Source organism: Talpa occidentalis, unplaced genomic scaffold, assembly GCF_014898055.3.
Source record: "Talpa occidentalis isolate TD23 unplaced genomic scaffold, MPIMG_talOcc4v2.1 talOcc4.10, whole genome shotgun sequence".
Classification (NCBI taxonomy): domain Eukaryota; kingdom Metazoa; phylum Chordata; class Mammalia; order Eulipotyphla; family Talpidae; genus Talpa; species Talpa occidentalis.
The window spans coordinates 8,556,815-8,572,615 of record NW_023600993.1 but is presented as its reverse complement, the minus strand read 5'-3'; the positions used below and the strand labels follow the sequence as shown (position 1 = coordinate 8,572,615).

The 15,801-nt window shown below is 56.2% G+C and overlaps 1 protein-coding gene across 11 annotated transcripts in view; it reads right to left on the bottom strand.

Annotated features, from left to right (window-relative positions):
- The window catches only part of IQSEC1 (IQ motif and Sec7 domain ArfGEF 1), a 197,209-nt gene that overhangs the window by 4,880 nt on the left and 176,528 nt on the right, over positions 1 to 15,801 (bottom strand). For 10 of the 11 annotated variants that reach the window (XM_037523813.2, XM_054700601.1, XM_054700682.1 and 7 more), the window contains 7 exons: positions 12,703 to 12,842; positions 11,622 to 11,651; positions 10,155 to 10,280; positions 9,026 to 9,125; positions 7,033 to 7,194; positions 6,289 to 6,465; positions 708 to 757 (listed from right to left, as the gene is read on the bottom strand). In XM_037523813.2, coding sequence (XP_037379710.1) covers positions 708 to 757; positions 6,289 to 6,465; positions 7,033 to 7,194; positions 9,026 to 9,125; positions 10,155 to 10,280; positions 11,622 to 11,651; positions 12,703 to 12,842 — 785 coding nt within the window. The remainder of the gene's footprint in view (positions 1 to 707; positions 758 to 6,288; positions 6,466 to 7,032; positions 7,195 to 9,025; positions 9,126 to 10,154; positions 10,281 to 11,621; positions 11,652 to 12,702; positions 12,843 to 15,801) is intronic. The other variant, XM_037523822.2, reaches the window with a different exon arrangement.

Genomic DNA, 15,801 nt, shown 5'->3' with positions numbered 1-15,801 from the left:
TGGGGGGCGGGGCTGGAAGCCTGCCTGGGCGTTTCACTGCGGCTACCTACTGCAAACCAAACAAGGAAAAAGAAGGAAACGGAAAAAGATCAGCAAGCTGAGGTCAAGATGTGAACAGTCATAGAGATGGGCGGAGGATGAATGAAATCTCATGAAATCCACACTGATTGTTCTTCCTCACAGCTCTCCTCCTCCCCCGCGCTAGCTAAGCGATTCCGTGGTGCCCTGATGCAGACACACAGCAATCGACACTCCAGGAGGCAGCGATGGGGATGGCGGAGCATGGAAGTCAAGAGATCGGCAGAACACCCGACAGCAAGGGCGAGGGTGCACGGGTGCCCGTTGGCCGGTGCCCCCCACCCAGGGCCCTGGGCGTGGGGGTGGCGGGGAGTGCCGGGAAGCCGGGGATGTTAACCATGCTCGGGACCACCGGGGACGGGGGGGGGGGGGGTTAAGCGGGAACTAAAACACAAAATCCAGAACCACCCCCCACCGTTCCGGCCCAAACAAGCAGTGAGAGGCACGGGCGACTCTAGGCGAGGGAAGCCGGCATGCACTGGGTCTGAGGCAGGCGGGGGACAGGACACACGTCCGCGCCTCTGTGCAACGGGGGAGGAAGGAAGAGCAAAAAAATAAAGGACAACAGGTATAAACCAAGGATGGGGCAACACAGGACAGCCAGCTGGACATAGGCGCTTCCTACTTACTTCCACATTGCTCTCTAGCGATCCCGCACTGCTGCGACGCCCTCGCTTCCCTGCCCAGAACATGCAATACCAGAGGTTAGACACGGACACGAGGCCGGGCGCTGCCTGCCTGGCACTGTGCCGCCGCCGCCACCAGGCTCAGGTACTGGGTCCACCTGCCGCAGGCCCAGGCGTGGGGGTCGGAGGAGGGGACTCGGTGGGGAAGCCGGCAGCAGGGCAGTAATGAGTTCCAGAAACAATAGGGTTATTCAAAAGTAAAAAAAAAAAAACTTTTTGACCAGCCCCAATTTTATACCCCTTCTCCTGGAGCGGCAGTCTGCGGGGAGAGGGCCTCTGGGTGGGCTGAGGCGGGGGCACAGGGGGGCAGGCGCCCCAAGGGCTGATGGGACGGGGTGAGGGCAGCTTCTTCCATGGCTACAAACAGACAAAACGTGGCCCTGCACACCCTGACCTCGGTGGATTTCATATACGTATGCACATCCACATACATACATACATGTGGAGCTGCCCCTCTCTCAGTGGGGTAGGATGGATGGGGAGGGGGAAACGTAACTTGGTGTCCTGAAATCCAGCAGCAGCTCAATGTGCCAGAGCCTCTGGGCCAAGTGTTTGGTTTGTGCAGTGCCCCAGCCAGGCCGGGAGTCGCGAGGATGTCCCCTCTGTGGGCCCTCCCTTCCCCGGGTGCCACAAGCATTCCCTCGGGCATGCGTGCTCTGGGCCAGCGTCATTCTAAATCCCCAGTGGGTGGCACCCCGTAGGCACTCAGGTGTGGTGACTCTGTCAGAGGAAAGCTGAGGGTTCCCCTTGGTTCTGGGTACCCAGGGCCAGCCTGGCCTCATAGTCTCTCTGGGTACTGCTCTCTGGAGTTCTGCAGGACTCTCGAGGCCGGTCAGTGGGAGTGCTGGTGCCAAGTTTAGGGTTCCAGTTTCCGGTCCTCTCCCAGGCACATGGGTGGGAACAGGGGGTGAGCCGGGGCATGGCACTCCCAGTAGGCTTCCATGAGTCCAGGCCCATGACCATGCAAGACGGGCATCCCTCTGTGCAGGCCATGGGAGTGGGGATGGGGGCTCTGGCGGTGGGTGATGGCCTGATTCCTAGTGGGCAGGCCTCAGCCCCAAGTCATCCTGTCCATGTCTGAACTGCCAGGCCAGGTCCAGGCTCCTAGGAGGTAGAAGAGTCTGCCTCCCTATGACCCATACCCTGGCCCAGCACTGGATGGTGGGAAGGGTTGGTGGGTTGTTCAGGTGTCACTGGTGGCTCCTGAGTATGCCGGGGACAGAGCCTTGGTCCTGGTGATACCATGGGAGGCTCAGGGACTGTTTGGTCCTCTTTCTTTGCTGTCAACCTCCAAACCTGAGTTCCAGCTGGAGCCTGGAGTCTACAGAAGGCCTCATTTGACCAGCACATGGGAGGGCCTCAGAGTCCACTCAGGACAGTGTCTTCTCCCATGTGCCAACTACTAGGGAGATCCATGGGGGCCTGTCCCTTACTCCTGGCTGAGGGAAGCGCGGCTGACCTTCCCTTCCTCCTCTGGGCCAACTCAGTGGCCCAGGCATATGAAGCAGAATTGGAATCCAGCCTTTGAGCAAGAGGCTTTGCTGGGAGGTGACCCACTAATACTCCTTTCCCTCTCAACCTCAGTGTCTGCAGCTGGGAAATGGGCATGACCCCCTTCTGTTCTGGGGGGCCCAGAGCAAACACTTGGGACACAGACCCCATGCCAAGACGTCAGCACTCAGGGATCCGTGGAGCTTTTTAATCAGCTCTGGACCCTCAATGGCCTGGGGGATTCCTGAGAGACTGAAAACCAGGGCCAGAAGAGAGATGGTGGCCCTACCATGCCCAGTGACGCCTTCCAGTTGGGCTGCTTCTCCCAGGGAACTTGGGCCAGGCCTGGAGCTGGGGCTGCCACCAGATGGTGTCCCAGGGGAGAGGGTGCACGGTCCTCCATTTCCTCCCACTGCCCAGCGTGGGCTCAGCCTTAGGAGACCTTCACTGTCTTCTGGATCTCTGAGTGGCACTGAGTTTCTCAGAATTCATCTTTTCAGTTACTCATATCAGCAGCAGGGGTGAGTGTCCCGAGGGGAGCTCTTGCACTCTGTTCACGGCAGACTCAGTCTGGTGTGTGCTCACGTGCAGTTTACCAGTGGTGCTGAAGCAAAAGGGGCCATGCCCATGCATCCATCTCTCCTTTTACTTGCACTCTCTGGCTCCTGCAAGAGACTCAGGTGAGCCCCACCCCAGCCAGCAGCATTTCTGGAGCCAGAGCAGACCCTGCTAGCCACGACTGGGATCAGGAACCACATCTGGAAGGGCTCCGACGGCTCTTCTTGGCTGTGTCCTGCTTCTCAGCCTCAGCACAGGGTGTGGGCTCACCTTGGGATCCTCAGCAATGCTAGGGGTTGGGCAGGTACACCTGTGCCAGGCCCTGCTGGAAGATTGGCTCTCACAGCTATCCTTGGGGGGAAGTACTATCCCCCACTGTGCAGGTGGGGAAACAGAGACCAAAGATGTGGCGTGGCCAGGGCCCAGAGCTAGTGGACAGCAGGCAGAGGACCTTGCTGGTGTGACTCTGAAATCAGTGTGCTGCGAAACCCTTGGCTGAGCTCTGCCTGGGGTGGGGTGGAGAGTGACACAGCCATCTGGAGTGTGGACATGCCCCCAGCAAGCCAGTCCAGGGCTAGTTCACGTGCAGAGCGCTTGTCATGGGGCAACCGGTATGGCTTTAGACATCAGCTGCCAGGAGACGCTACTCTCTCCAACAGGACAGCCCTGGTCCAGGACACAGCAGATCTCAGCTCTACTCCTGGGCCTCAGCTCTACTCTGGGTCTGCAGACAGATCCGGTGGCTCCCAGGAGATGTCTTCTCATGGGGACTGGCGTCAGGCAGCTTGACTGGGAGGGGCAGGAGGACTGTGGGCGAACAGGGTCGACCATAACTTGACTGATTTGGGGCAGGAGCTAAGGCCCAGTCACCCCTGTGTCTGTAGTCCTGCTTGATTTCAGGCTGGGAGGGCTCCGGGGTCACTGAAATGTGCATGGGACCCTTGGCTGAAGACCAATGGAGATAGCCGGCAAGGACTTGAGGCTCAGTGGGGAGTTGGGGTGGGCACCCAGGCCTCTTCCTTCCCTTCCTCCACCTCTTGGAATGTTCAGATGCTCCCAGAGGCATTTGCTGCTGGGCTTCCTCCTAAGCTATCGAACCTTGACGGCCTGTCAGGTCCCCATGGTTCACGCCAGGCTGAGGCTGCATCCCTGAAGGTGCACAGGTCCAGGCAGCTGCTCGGGACGCAGCTATGACAACTGCTGTGTTTGCTTTCCTGAGGGGAGAGGGCCCAGAGGCCTAGTCTCTTCTCAACAAATTCACCGGTGAGGGCACAGGGTTGGGCAAGAGGGAGTCTCTGGACAGCTTCACTCCTGACCTAGCCCAGGGCACAGGATTCCATGTCTCCAGCTGCAAGTCCAGCACCTCTGGGAAGGCTGTCAACATTGGCCTGTCTTGGAGGTCTTGGGTAGCCCGTTCCTGGCTGCCAAGGCTCAAACACCTACCTCATCTTGCCCTCCAAATTTCCTTTCCTGGGATGTCTTTTAATTATGGTATAGGACCTGAGAGGTCTCCATCCCTAGAGTCCTGCTCAGCCCAGAGTTCTCGAATGACAATGGCAACAGCAACAGTCAGTGGAAAGCAGCCAGGCCTTGGAACCTATCTCTCACATGGTTATGGGCCTGGGGCGCTGCTTGGCCCCTCAGCCCTGGCAGAGGGTGAACAGTTAAGGCCTGATCACTGGGACCTGGAGTGGGGGTGGCTGGCCAGGCCATGTTAAGAACCTTTGTTCTGCTGGAAGGGGGGCTGGACAGGACCCTATGAAGCTCCAGGGGCTTCATCAGATAACAGAGAGGGCAGGGCCTGCTTCACTGCACAAACTCAAACAGAGGCCTTGGGGCCCCAGCCTGCAGGGCTGCCCAGTTATATTTAGCTGAGTTAATAAGCCACGGGAAAACCAGTGGTTCTCAACCAGGTGTGAGTTTGCAACCAGGGGCGATCTTGTCTCCTAGAGGCCACCTCGAAGTTTTTGGAGATGTTACTGAGCGTCGTGACTGGGGGAGATGTTAATGGCATTGAGTGGGCATAGGGCAAGGATGCTGCTGAACACCCCACAATGCACAGGACGTCTCACAGCAAGGAATCATTCAGCACGGCATGTCCATAGTGCCGGAGTTGAGAAACCCTGGGTTAATCCTCATGCTGGCAATGGATTTCTGATTTTCACTATGGAAAAAATAATGACGAACAAAACCGAAGGAAAAAAGTCCAACTCAAAAAAAAAAAAAAAAAAAAAAAGGGAAAAGAAAAAAAATTTCTGGGAGATGAGTAAGTAAGCCATCGTGAGGCGGAGCTGCTGTCAGGGCAGGTGTGGGATGGTCATGAGGAGGCTCTCTTAGGACCTCCGCCCGCAGCTGGCCACATGGTAAGACCTGGGGCAGGGTGCCTAGGAGGGGAGGTGCTGATCTAGACCTGACAGGGTCTTCCCCACCAAACCAGGGGGGCTACTCAGGGTCCTGGGGCTGGGACACGTGGGGATTCAGGGCAGGTGGAGCCTAAGGTCACATGCCAGCGACTGCCCCTCACAGCCTCTGCTCCACTGCTGCCCCTGTGCCTCCTGCCAGGAGAAGCGCACCAGCTAGGCATAACTCCAAGGGGCTACGGGCTGCCAAGGTGCCTGCCCTCACTCCGTAGCTCCTCTGAACATGCCAGCAGGCAAAGCAGGCTGGAACAGCACTCGCAGGCACTCTGGGTCTGTGCCCACACCCTCCTTCACCTGCCCAACAAGGAGGGCTGGGCTGGGCAGGGGCTATGGGCAGAAGTTCCCTACTTCCTGAGGCTCACAGTATACCCCCACCCTCTCCCTTGGGGAAATCTAGGAGGCTTAAGGGGTGCTGCTTGCTTGGGGGTTAAGAGGCTGGCAGCAAATCAAACACACACAGAAACAAACAACAAAAATCACAGTTTGGCCAGCTTTACCCCTGGGCAGCCCAGGGCCAGCCATGGCTGAGGTGGCCGCTGCCTCTGGGCTGAACAGAGCTGCACAGCTTTCCCAGGAAAGGAGACCCTCTGGGGGAAAGCGAGACCAGGGACAGCAGAAGAGGGGTCCCCAGACAGTTTAAAGGGCTTCACTCAATTTCATTCATCAGCATAAAACACAGGGACGCGGCAGCAGAGCACACGGGCACATCTGTCAGCGGGGCCTGGCTGGCTCTGCACAAGAGCAATTTCCAGAAAATAAGAGAATCAACAAAACCCCTAGAAGCAGAAAGACAGAAAAGGGGTAACCTCTGGCTGTTCTGCCTTGGACAATATGGTGATGTTTTCGCTTGCCTTTTGGGGGTACCCTCTATCTGATCAAATGCTGCTGTGGTTTGGGGTCGCTCATGGAAACCCACCAGAGCATCGGAGCTGGGCTGCCACCAGCCACCACCACGGTCACATCCCCGCGCGCATCGCATGCCCCAACCGCCTCCGTGCCTGGTCTGAGTCCTGCATGCATCGGGCTAGGAAGGTGGTCCTAGGCCTGGCCCTTACCCGCTTCAGAGAGGTCCCGCAGGGAGCTGCTGAGGGCGCTGCGCTTGAGGCCCTCGCTGCTGGCATAGCTATCGTCCAGGCAGGCCCGGCTCAGGGTCCCGTTGCCTGGGTCCTTCCTGAGGCTGGAGCACTGGGATGTGCTGGGCCTCACGACACCTTTCTGCTTCTCCAGTTCCGCTGAAAGAGAGAGGCGAGGGCCCGTGAAAAGAGTGCATCCCCGAGGGGCCGGGACCCTCTAGGAGGGCAACGCAGAGCATGGGGGCCCTCTGTCTGGGGTTGGCACTGTACCAAGCTGCCATCTTTCTGGAGTGGGGAGAAATAAGGGCAAGGGTTGCCTTGAGAAAGAGAAGGTGAGATGGCAACAAAAGGGAGCTGAAAGGAACCCAAAGGGACATCAGAGGGGCCAGGGCACTTGCATATTCCTGCACCTCCAGGGAGTGTGGTTTGGAGCCACGAGGGGCTGGGATTAGAGTCGGCTCTAAAGAACCCAGGGGCTGGCCTTGGGTGTGACCCCATCACCACTCGCCTCTGATGTGGAAGGTCAATAAGCAACCATGTTGAAGTGTAAAGGGCTCGGCTCCAGAAAGTACTATGTGGCCTCAAGGGCAGGCTGGGTCTGGGGCACTGAAGCTCTCTAGGCCTCTGCCTTCCCCTCCTCTCTCCGTGGTGCTTTCTGTGGCTTGGAAACTTTGTCCCTGCCAGGACATTGTCCCTGCAGGAGTCACTGCCCCAGATGCGACTTACACTCTATCCTGTGCTTCTCCATCTCCTGCACCTCCGCGATGGACTCCCGCAGGTCATCTGTGAACTTCTTCCGATCTTGAGGGTTGGGGGCATTGAAGTTTATTAACACTTTGATGTCAGCTCCAGGGATGGCTGATGTGAGCCGGATGCCGTTGGGGTAGTCTGCAAAGGAAGAGGGGAGGCCTGTGGGTCACCTCTCTCCTGGTCAGGAAAATACCAATCTCTCTGAGCTCAGGTGGGCATGAGGCACGCTGAGGCCAGGCTCTCTGCAGATGTGTCTGGCGCGGAGGAGAGGCCTTCCCCCTAGACATCAGGACTGCTAGACTGTGTCTCCCTCTGACCTGGGTCCAGGCTGCTCCAATGCTGGCCAGGGCAACATCCAGTCACCTGGTCAGTTCTGAGACCAGCCCCAGCTCTGTTCTCTCATGAATGTCCTCCAGACCCTCAGCTCTCTTGGAGTACACTGTGAGCACCCAGAACCCAATGCACTCTATGCTGAGTACAGTGTCTCTGTGCTCAGACCTGCCTGGAGCCACCTTCAAGTTCTTGGGGCTTGGTGTCCTAAAACAGCACAGACCTCCTCAGTGGAAGTTACCCACTGAGCTCTAGCACCTTTACTCAGATGAGGTCAGGGTTGGGAACTCAAACATCTGGAGACTGGAGTGAGCTTCCAAAATGTGGGAAGAGGTGAGACTTAGCAACTGATGAGGGGGAGCAGCGCAGAGCATGGGGGAGGGGAGCATTGGGGAGGGTGTGCAGCTAGCAATTGTCAAGAGGAAATTGGTGATGTCAAATCTTGTTTTTCAGGAGAAGCCAAAATTATCTAAATTTTAATATAAAGATTTAAGTATCAGCTCAATAAATGTTTGAAAATGTGCAAACCAGGCGTAGCAGACCTCTCCTGACTCACCCGCTGCTCCCCTCAGCAGTGTACTTTGGTCAATCTGCCTGTTTTGTTCCCCACTCTTTCTGGTGAATCTTCTCACCCACCGCATCTCTGGCCTGTACCCCACCTCTTATATGCATAAATAAATAAATATTTAAAAAAATTAAAAAAGAAAAAGAAACTGTGCAAACCAGACATAACGTAAGCGAGATGTGCCTAACCAACAGGCACCCAGGATGAGAGCCCTGATGAAGGCAAGCGCGGTGAGAACGTCAGGGACTCCTGTCAGCACCTGGTGTCCCAGCCTGAGGGCTGAGCCCTGGAACCCATGGCGGATGCAGTCCTGGTGCACTGCTGGGAGAGCCAGCCGCCCGCCACCCCTCCCATAGGGGACCTGCTGACGGGGCCTGTGCAGGGGACACCTACTTCCCTGGGGCCTCCTGGCAGAACGAAGTCAAGGCAGGCCTCTGGCAAGGGGTGCCAGAGGTGGGGAGATGGCTGGGGTCATCCTTGCGGGCATGGAGAAAAGAGGGGCAAGGGAGGTGCCAGTGCCAGTTACGACAGAGAAGGGGTAAAGAGCCCCCAGTCCAGCCCTCGGGCCCTGTGTGTGTGGCTGGCCAGGCCACATATCCCTGGCACTTTCCCACCGCAGATTTGAGGCTGATCATGAGCAGACAGCGACCTGCCAGAGAGGAGGCATGAACACCGTGCTGGGGCCCTGTGACACTCCATTCTGCAGCCTCCCCTTGGCCTACTCCAGAGAGTACAGGGCAGTGGTACCCCCACCCTGTACCCCATCTCAGAGGCCTCCAACAGGGAGGGGACAAAGGAAAAGAGATGGGTGTGGTAAGTGAGATGAGCAAGGAGGAGTCAGCTTCTCTCCAACACCTCCATGTCCCTGAGCCCCACTCACCCCCAAAAGAGGCCTGGCAATAGCATCTAAAAATCCATCCTGACCCAGCACCTCCCCTGTGCCAGGAGCTCTTCCAGCACTTTCTGTGTAAGGACTCATCTAATTCTATGATGTAGTCCCTGCCATCATCCCATTTTAGGACAAAGGGAGTGCAGTCCAGAGAGGCCAAAGGCAGGCCCCGAGGACAAACTTACACTGGTTCTCGAAGAGCAGGACCTGCATGCCGTACAGGGAGAAGGACTGTCGGAAACTGTACGTCACCGAGTTCTTCTTCTTCTGGAAGATCTTGGTGACCTGGGGGATGCCAGAGACAGGCCGAGTCGTGTTGTGCATGGCCCCGAAGCAGTTCTGAGAGCTCAGGGTTCTGAGCGGGTCTAAGGTGCTCTCCTGCGGGGAACCCGGTCTGCAGCCCAGAGGTCTGGAGGTCCCCGGAAATCATGTCCTTCCTAGCTGACCTACGATGCCATCCTGGCAGGCAACAATGACCTTCAATGCAGCAGAGAAGTGACAGGCACATCACAGGGCTCAGGCCCCCAAAAGGCTGGGAGTAAGTCTCCAATGTCCAGGAACCCATCTGACCACTGTAACTCTGAGAGATTAACTTTACAGGGGAGGAAAGTGAGACTCAGATCTGAAGTGACCTGCTTGAGGTCAGAGGCTTTTAAAGGACTTCTGCCCGCACATCTGGATTCCAGGCTCACTCAGAGAGACAGCCGTTCCCATTGCCGCCTTACGTACAGAGACCAGGGCATGGTCCAGGCAGGGAAGAGGCCTCCAGCAAGAAAGCCCATGGCACGGAGGGCGGACAGGACATCAAAGCACAGGTGCCCTGTCCTCTGCCAGACATCATGAGCTCACATCTGTTCTACCTATTTTCAGGCAAGAGCTCCTCAATTTCCCTTTGGGGGACCCCTCTTTGCCAGTTTTAGTTGATTAGTTCTGGAGGTTGGCTATGACCTCGGCTTAGCACCATCCCTACCCCTCATGCCCTAAGAGGCTCAGGCACAGGCAAGAGTGGGGACAGGATTAACCTGGCGTTGCCAAGGCCAACTTCGCCTTCGTGGACACCGGCTGCCTGAGAAGGGAGCCTGCACAGCTGAGAGACATGGTAAGTGGAAAGGAAACGTGGAAGATACAGTTTGAGCCTCTAGGAACTGTGGGAGTTGAAGCCCCAAGCTGCTCTCTGGTATCATAACCAAAGAGCCAGGGCTATCTCCCAATCCCGTCCATCACCTTTACCCAACACACAGCAGAAGGAACAGGGCTGCAGCTCCAGGCCGCCCTGCACCAGGCCCCCAGTCAGCACACCCGGGAACCACGTACCACCAGGAGGTCATTAAACAGGAAGATCTCTCGCTGGTGCAGTCCGAGTTTCTGGGGCTTATTTGGGTCTGGAACCTCGAAGAGCCGGCAGTAACAGACCAGCCGCCGGTGGGGCAGCGAGAGCACCTGTGCGGGAGGAAGAGCTGTCAGCTACTGCCCCTCCTTCAGCCCAGATGCCCAGAGATCGGCCTGCGTGCTGTGCTGGCCCTTTCTCTGGAAAACCGTGCAGATCAGGTGTTTGCAGTGCAAATTTCCTTGCTGTCTCCCCAGGAGCCTCTGGAAGGACCCCTAATTCTGGTGAGATGTACTTCCCACGCAGGCAGGGAGCTCCTTGCTTAAAGAGGCACCCCGGGCAGAGGAGGGACAGGTTCTGTGTTCCCACAAAATGTGTGCCAGATACACATGCTTCTCAGTCCTTGCAAACATTTTCCCAGAGTCTCTACGAGGTGGGGAAACTGGAACAGAAGGCTGACAAACTTGCTGTAGACACAACTGGGAGCTGTGGAGTCAGGAGCTGATGCTGGCCCCAGTTTTCCCGCCCTCTCAAAAATTTCAGCAGTTCGGATGCCTGCAAGCCCCTGTCTAAGTCCTGAGCTAGCAGCGTCATGCTCTGGCCTCCACTCTGCACACCTGCCTTGTAGAGTCCTGCTGTGCAGTCACACAAGCCCCAGTCCTGCCAACAGCCCTCATGGCACAAAGCCCAGAGGCTGGAGGACCAGCAGGGAGAACCAGGCATGGCTCTGGGAGTACCCAGACTCACTCACAAGGCAGGGGAGTCAGTGAAGAGCCGGGACATGTCTGGGTTAAGTGCCACTGCAGGCAGGGAGGGAAAGGCGTGGATGGCTTGGCGTGCTGAGAGGGGAGAGCTGCTTAAAGTCAGAGTCTCCCTGGTGGTGCAAAGGGTTAAGTCTCAGCACTATGAAGCTATCCACAGCCATGGCAGCATGAGTTCAATCCCAGCCAGGGAGCTACCCACACAGTGCAGGAGACTTCTCTTGCCTCGCCCGCTGCTCCCCTCAGCAGTGTTTTTCAGTCAGTCTGCCTGTTCTGCTCCCCACTCTGTCTCTGGTGAATCCTCTCACCCCCTGCACCTCTGTCCTGCACCCCAGTTCTTGTATGCATAAATAAATAAATCTTCAAAAAATAAAAATAAAGAAAATAATAAAATCACAGTGCCAAGGTGGGAGGGTGGTGCGACATGAGGTTGGGGAGGTGGGCGAGGGCAGGTCATGCAGGAGCATCCAGGAAAGCTGGAGGCGGGGGCTGACTGAGAGGCCTGCAGTTGGACTCCCCAGGGATGGGGTGTATACACTGTGCCCGCCAGGCTAGCGTGTTTGTGCATGCACATTTGTATTCCAAGGCTTGCAAATGTGCTTGGGTGGTGGTGGTGGAGACGGTGAGGGAGGTGCAGTCACCAACCCGGGCAGGACACCACTCGGAATGTGAAGCAAAGGGAGGGATACTCACACAGCCAAGCCCGTGATGCAGGGATCCAATCTGCATGGGGAACAGGAAACAAGCAAAAGAAGACATTAATGTTCCAAAAGGTGCACCTGGGCTTGAGGGCTAACGGTGACACTGTGGCAGAGGGGCAGTGCCCCTCCCACCCCAGGGCAATGCAGCTGGGCTGGATTCCAAGGGGACTTGAGAGGACTCCCCGGTCACCCAGGAACCACTGCACTGGCTACTGGTTTCTCAAGAGCCACAGGTTCTCTGCAAACATAACCCAGAGCAAATGGTGGTTATTCCCCAACATTAGGAGTCACTTTAATATTTTTTTTTATAGAGGCATGTTTTATTTATTTATTTTATTTGTTTGTTTTGTTTTTACATGCACTGGGTACAGTCAGAAGCGCGGGAGGGTGAGAGAATTCACCAGAGCCAGAGAGGGGAGCAGAGCAGGCAGAAGGACCGAAGTACACTGCTGAGGGGAGCAGCGGGCGGCAGGAGAGGTCTGCACGCCACGTGGGACCCTCCTCCGGTGGCCGGGGAGCAGCCGGGATCGAACCGGCGCTGCAGAGGCTGCGGGCAGCTTCACAACCCAGCGCTCAACCGCTGCGCCACCGGGGAGGCCCAACATTAGGAGTCACTTTAAAAAAGAAACTCAAGGGCCTCCCCTGGTGGCACAGCAGTTGAGCGCTGGGCTGCGAAGCTGCCCACAGCTTCTGCAGTGCCGGTTTGATCCCTGGCCACTGGCAAGGGTCCCACACGGCGCAACAGACCTCTCCTGTCTCACCTGCTGCTCCCCTCAGCAGTGTATTTCGTCAGTCTGCCTGTTCTGTTCCCCACTCTGGCTCTGGTGAATCCTCTCACCCTCCTGCACTTCTGACTGTACCCCGTGCTTGTATAAATAAATAAATAAATCTTAAAAAAAAAAAAAAAAAAAGAAACCCAAAATCCTGAAATAATTCACCCTAGAGTCCACGGTACCAAATGGCCTCAGGACCACTGGCAGAAGCCTCAGCCACTGGGGCCATTGGCAGGGCAAGGGGTGGTGGCTGCACCTGACTCCCTCTAGCCTCCCCTGCAGAGGAGGGCCCCTTCATACCGGCTTCTTCCCCACGATGAGCTTTTCCACCTTCTGCACTTGGGATACGTGGTCCTCATTGGTCTTCAGCTCCCGCTTGCGGATTCGCTCGTAGATTCCAATCAGCATCTCCCGGGGGATGTCCTCGCCATCATCCACACCTGGGCAGGGGACAAGGCTGGGCGTTGGGTTGGGCCGGGACCTGGCAGCTGTGGTTCCATGTAGCATCCCCTCCCTGCCCCGACTCATTGGTGTCTACACCAGATCAGAGTGATGGTCCCTCTCATCAGTTCCAGGAGACCTGCAGGCCTTCCCTCCGGGGCTACTGAGCACTGCCAGTCAACTATAACTGCCCAGACCCTGTACACACCAGGACCTGAGCCACATGGCCCCAGGACTGTCACTGGGACGGGCAGCACCACTTGTGCTCAGAGGGCTTTATAACATTCCATCCTCATAGATCACGGCCCCAGGGGAGGACACAGCTGTCCCCATTTTACAAATGGGAGAGCCAAGCTTTGGGTCCAGGAAGAAGGCCACGCAACTGGGGTTGTGAGTTCAGGCTCTGACGAGTCTGTGTCCAAGTTTTTGCTTTGCCCCTTTCTAGTCAAGGGACTCAGTTCCTTTGAGCTAGGGGTCTTCCTCTGTGAAGTGGGCCACCAAGAGCGTGGCAGCAACACGGCCTCGTGAGGAGCATGGCGCAGCTCCAGGCACCCAGCACCCAAGGTGGGTCACGTGGGCAGAGCAGGCCTGGGGCTGGAACTGGTGACTCTGGCAATAAGCACACACCCCTCTCACTATACTACCCAGCCCGAGACCCAACCCTGCTCAGGACACAACCGCAAGCCCACATCCATCCTTCTCCTGCAGGCTGGCAGGAGTCCAGTGACCTGGTGATGTACTCTGTCAGAGAACAGTGGGGAAAAGGTGGCCCACTGCCCTCCAGTGGGATGGTAGTCAACCCTGCTGTGGGCAACTGGCACTGCCTGTCCTGGAGATGCCCTCTGGTGCATCGATCGCCTTTGGGAAACTGATCCCGTGGGGAAACTACACAAGCCAGGTCATTCGGTGCAATATTATTTCCAAATAGCAGAGAACTGGAACGACTCCATCTACTTGTGGCCAGGGAACGGGCTAGCCAGGCATCGCACAGCCACCGGGGACAAGAGGAAGCCGCAGCAAACCCATGCGGCCACCACCCTCATATTTACTCAAAGAAGAAAACAGGGTGTGAAACAGAAGAGGGTACAACGGAGCATGCGTGTTTGTGCCTACTGGAGCAGACCGGACTGAACCAGGGACTGAACACTGGTGACCTGCCGAGAGAGAGGGCTCTGCCATGGACCTGCTCAACTTTCTGGTTTTTAGACCAAAGCAAAACTTCAGTTCTCAGGGTACAGTTTGTGTTCATAGCAAAACTGAGGGGAAAACACAGACATTTCCCATCTGCCTTCTCAAAGGGACCCCCAATGGAGGGCACTGCACCTAGGCTGACGTGTCTCATCACCCAGGCCTCAGTTGCACCAGGAGTGGCTCTCACTGCCATACACTCGTGGGGTTTGGACAGAGTATAATGACAGCCATGCACCACAGCATCACATAGGGTGTTGCCCCCCCTCACCCCCTAACATCTCAGGGGGATCCCCCTATTCACCCCTTCCTTTGGTCTTACCCCTGATGACTGCTGATCATTGTTTGGTTGTTATTTGTTTTTTGGGGTTTTTTTGTCTCTGCAATTTTTTCTTTTCCAGAATGTAATTGGAATCAACAGTGTATGTCTAATTCTCAGACTGGCTTCTGCACTTAGTGACAGGCATTTAAGGTCCCTCCACGTCTTTTCACGGCTTCATAGCTCATTTCTTTTCAGAGTTGACTAATATCCCATCGTCTGGCTATACCTCAGTCTGTGGAGCCATTCAGCCACCAAGGACATCCTGGTTGCTTCCAGGTTTTGGGAATGATGAATCAAGCTCTAAATATCTGTGTGCAGGTTTTGTGTGGACGTAAAGTTTCAGGCCATTTGGGTAGATAACAAGGAGTGTAATGGTTTGGTCACACTACTTCTCTGTGGCTTTTTAACTGTGTGAATATAATACCCACACAAGAAATAAATTTAAAAAAATGTGAAACAAGTATCAGTAAAAGGTGCTCTGCTTGTCTGCCTTTCACGCTGGTGAACTATTCTCTCCTTCTCACCTCACACCCGGAGCCGCTCCTGCTGCTGGACCCATGGGGCAAACTGGAATGAGTGATTTCAGAGTACGTGCAGCCAGGGTGCATGTGCAGGGGGTGGGTTTCATCTAAAAATAAGAAGCTGGATGTGTGTTCAGCACAGAGAAACAGCCTGGCTTTGGGAGACGAGGGTCTTGCTGACCGCTGACATTCACTAGCTGTGTGACCTTGGGCAAGCTGCCTTCTCACTCCGAGCCTTGGTTACCCCTTCTGAAGCACAAAGACGATGGGACAGAATACCACTGAGTTCTTGGCTTGGAAAGAGGCGACCTGCTGGGAACAGCTCCAGACTTGGGAGGCAGAGCCAGCCGCTTGCTCCCCTGGGACTGGGAAGTAGGAGGATATTGCCACTCCGCCCCCCAGACTGCAGGGACAGCCAGGTGGGTGCAAACTTCCAAAGCCCTGTCCTTCCCTGAGCCTTCTCTCCTGAGTCAGTCACTTCTGGCTCCTCCTCTTCTTTCCCATAAAGGGGAGCCCCAGATTATGTGAATGAGTTCTAAAAGCATAAAAAAAGAAAACAACATAGCATCAAATCAAGGAGCTCGGCAACCCACCCTGGGGTTGCCAATACCATGCAGTGCACAGCCACCTTTTAGTGCACTGACAGAGTGCTGGCCGCATTTGGGGTCACCTCAGAATCGGGGTCTGTTCCAAGAGGAGAGAGCCTCGGTACCTGAGAGGCCTGGGGGTGATGGTGAGCAGGTGGGCCCCTGGAGTTCTGATCAAATGTCTACCCATAGCCTTCATTCGCTCTCCTGGGGATGGGATTTACCATTAATGAGGTTCTGAGGCGCCTTAGATGCCTAGGAACTAAAGCTAAGACTTGACCTTCCTCGGGGCCTGCAAGATCCCCCAGACCTGGCAGAGAGGCACGCAATGAACCCCGCC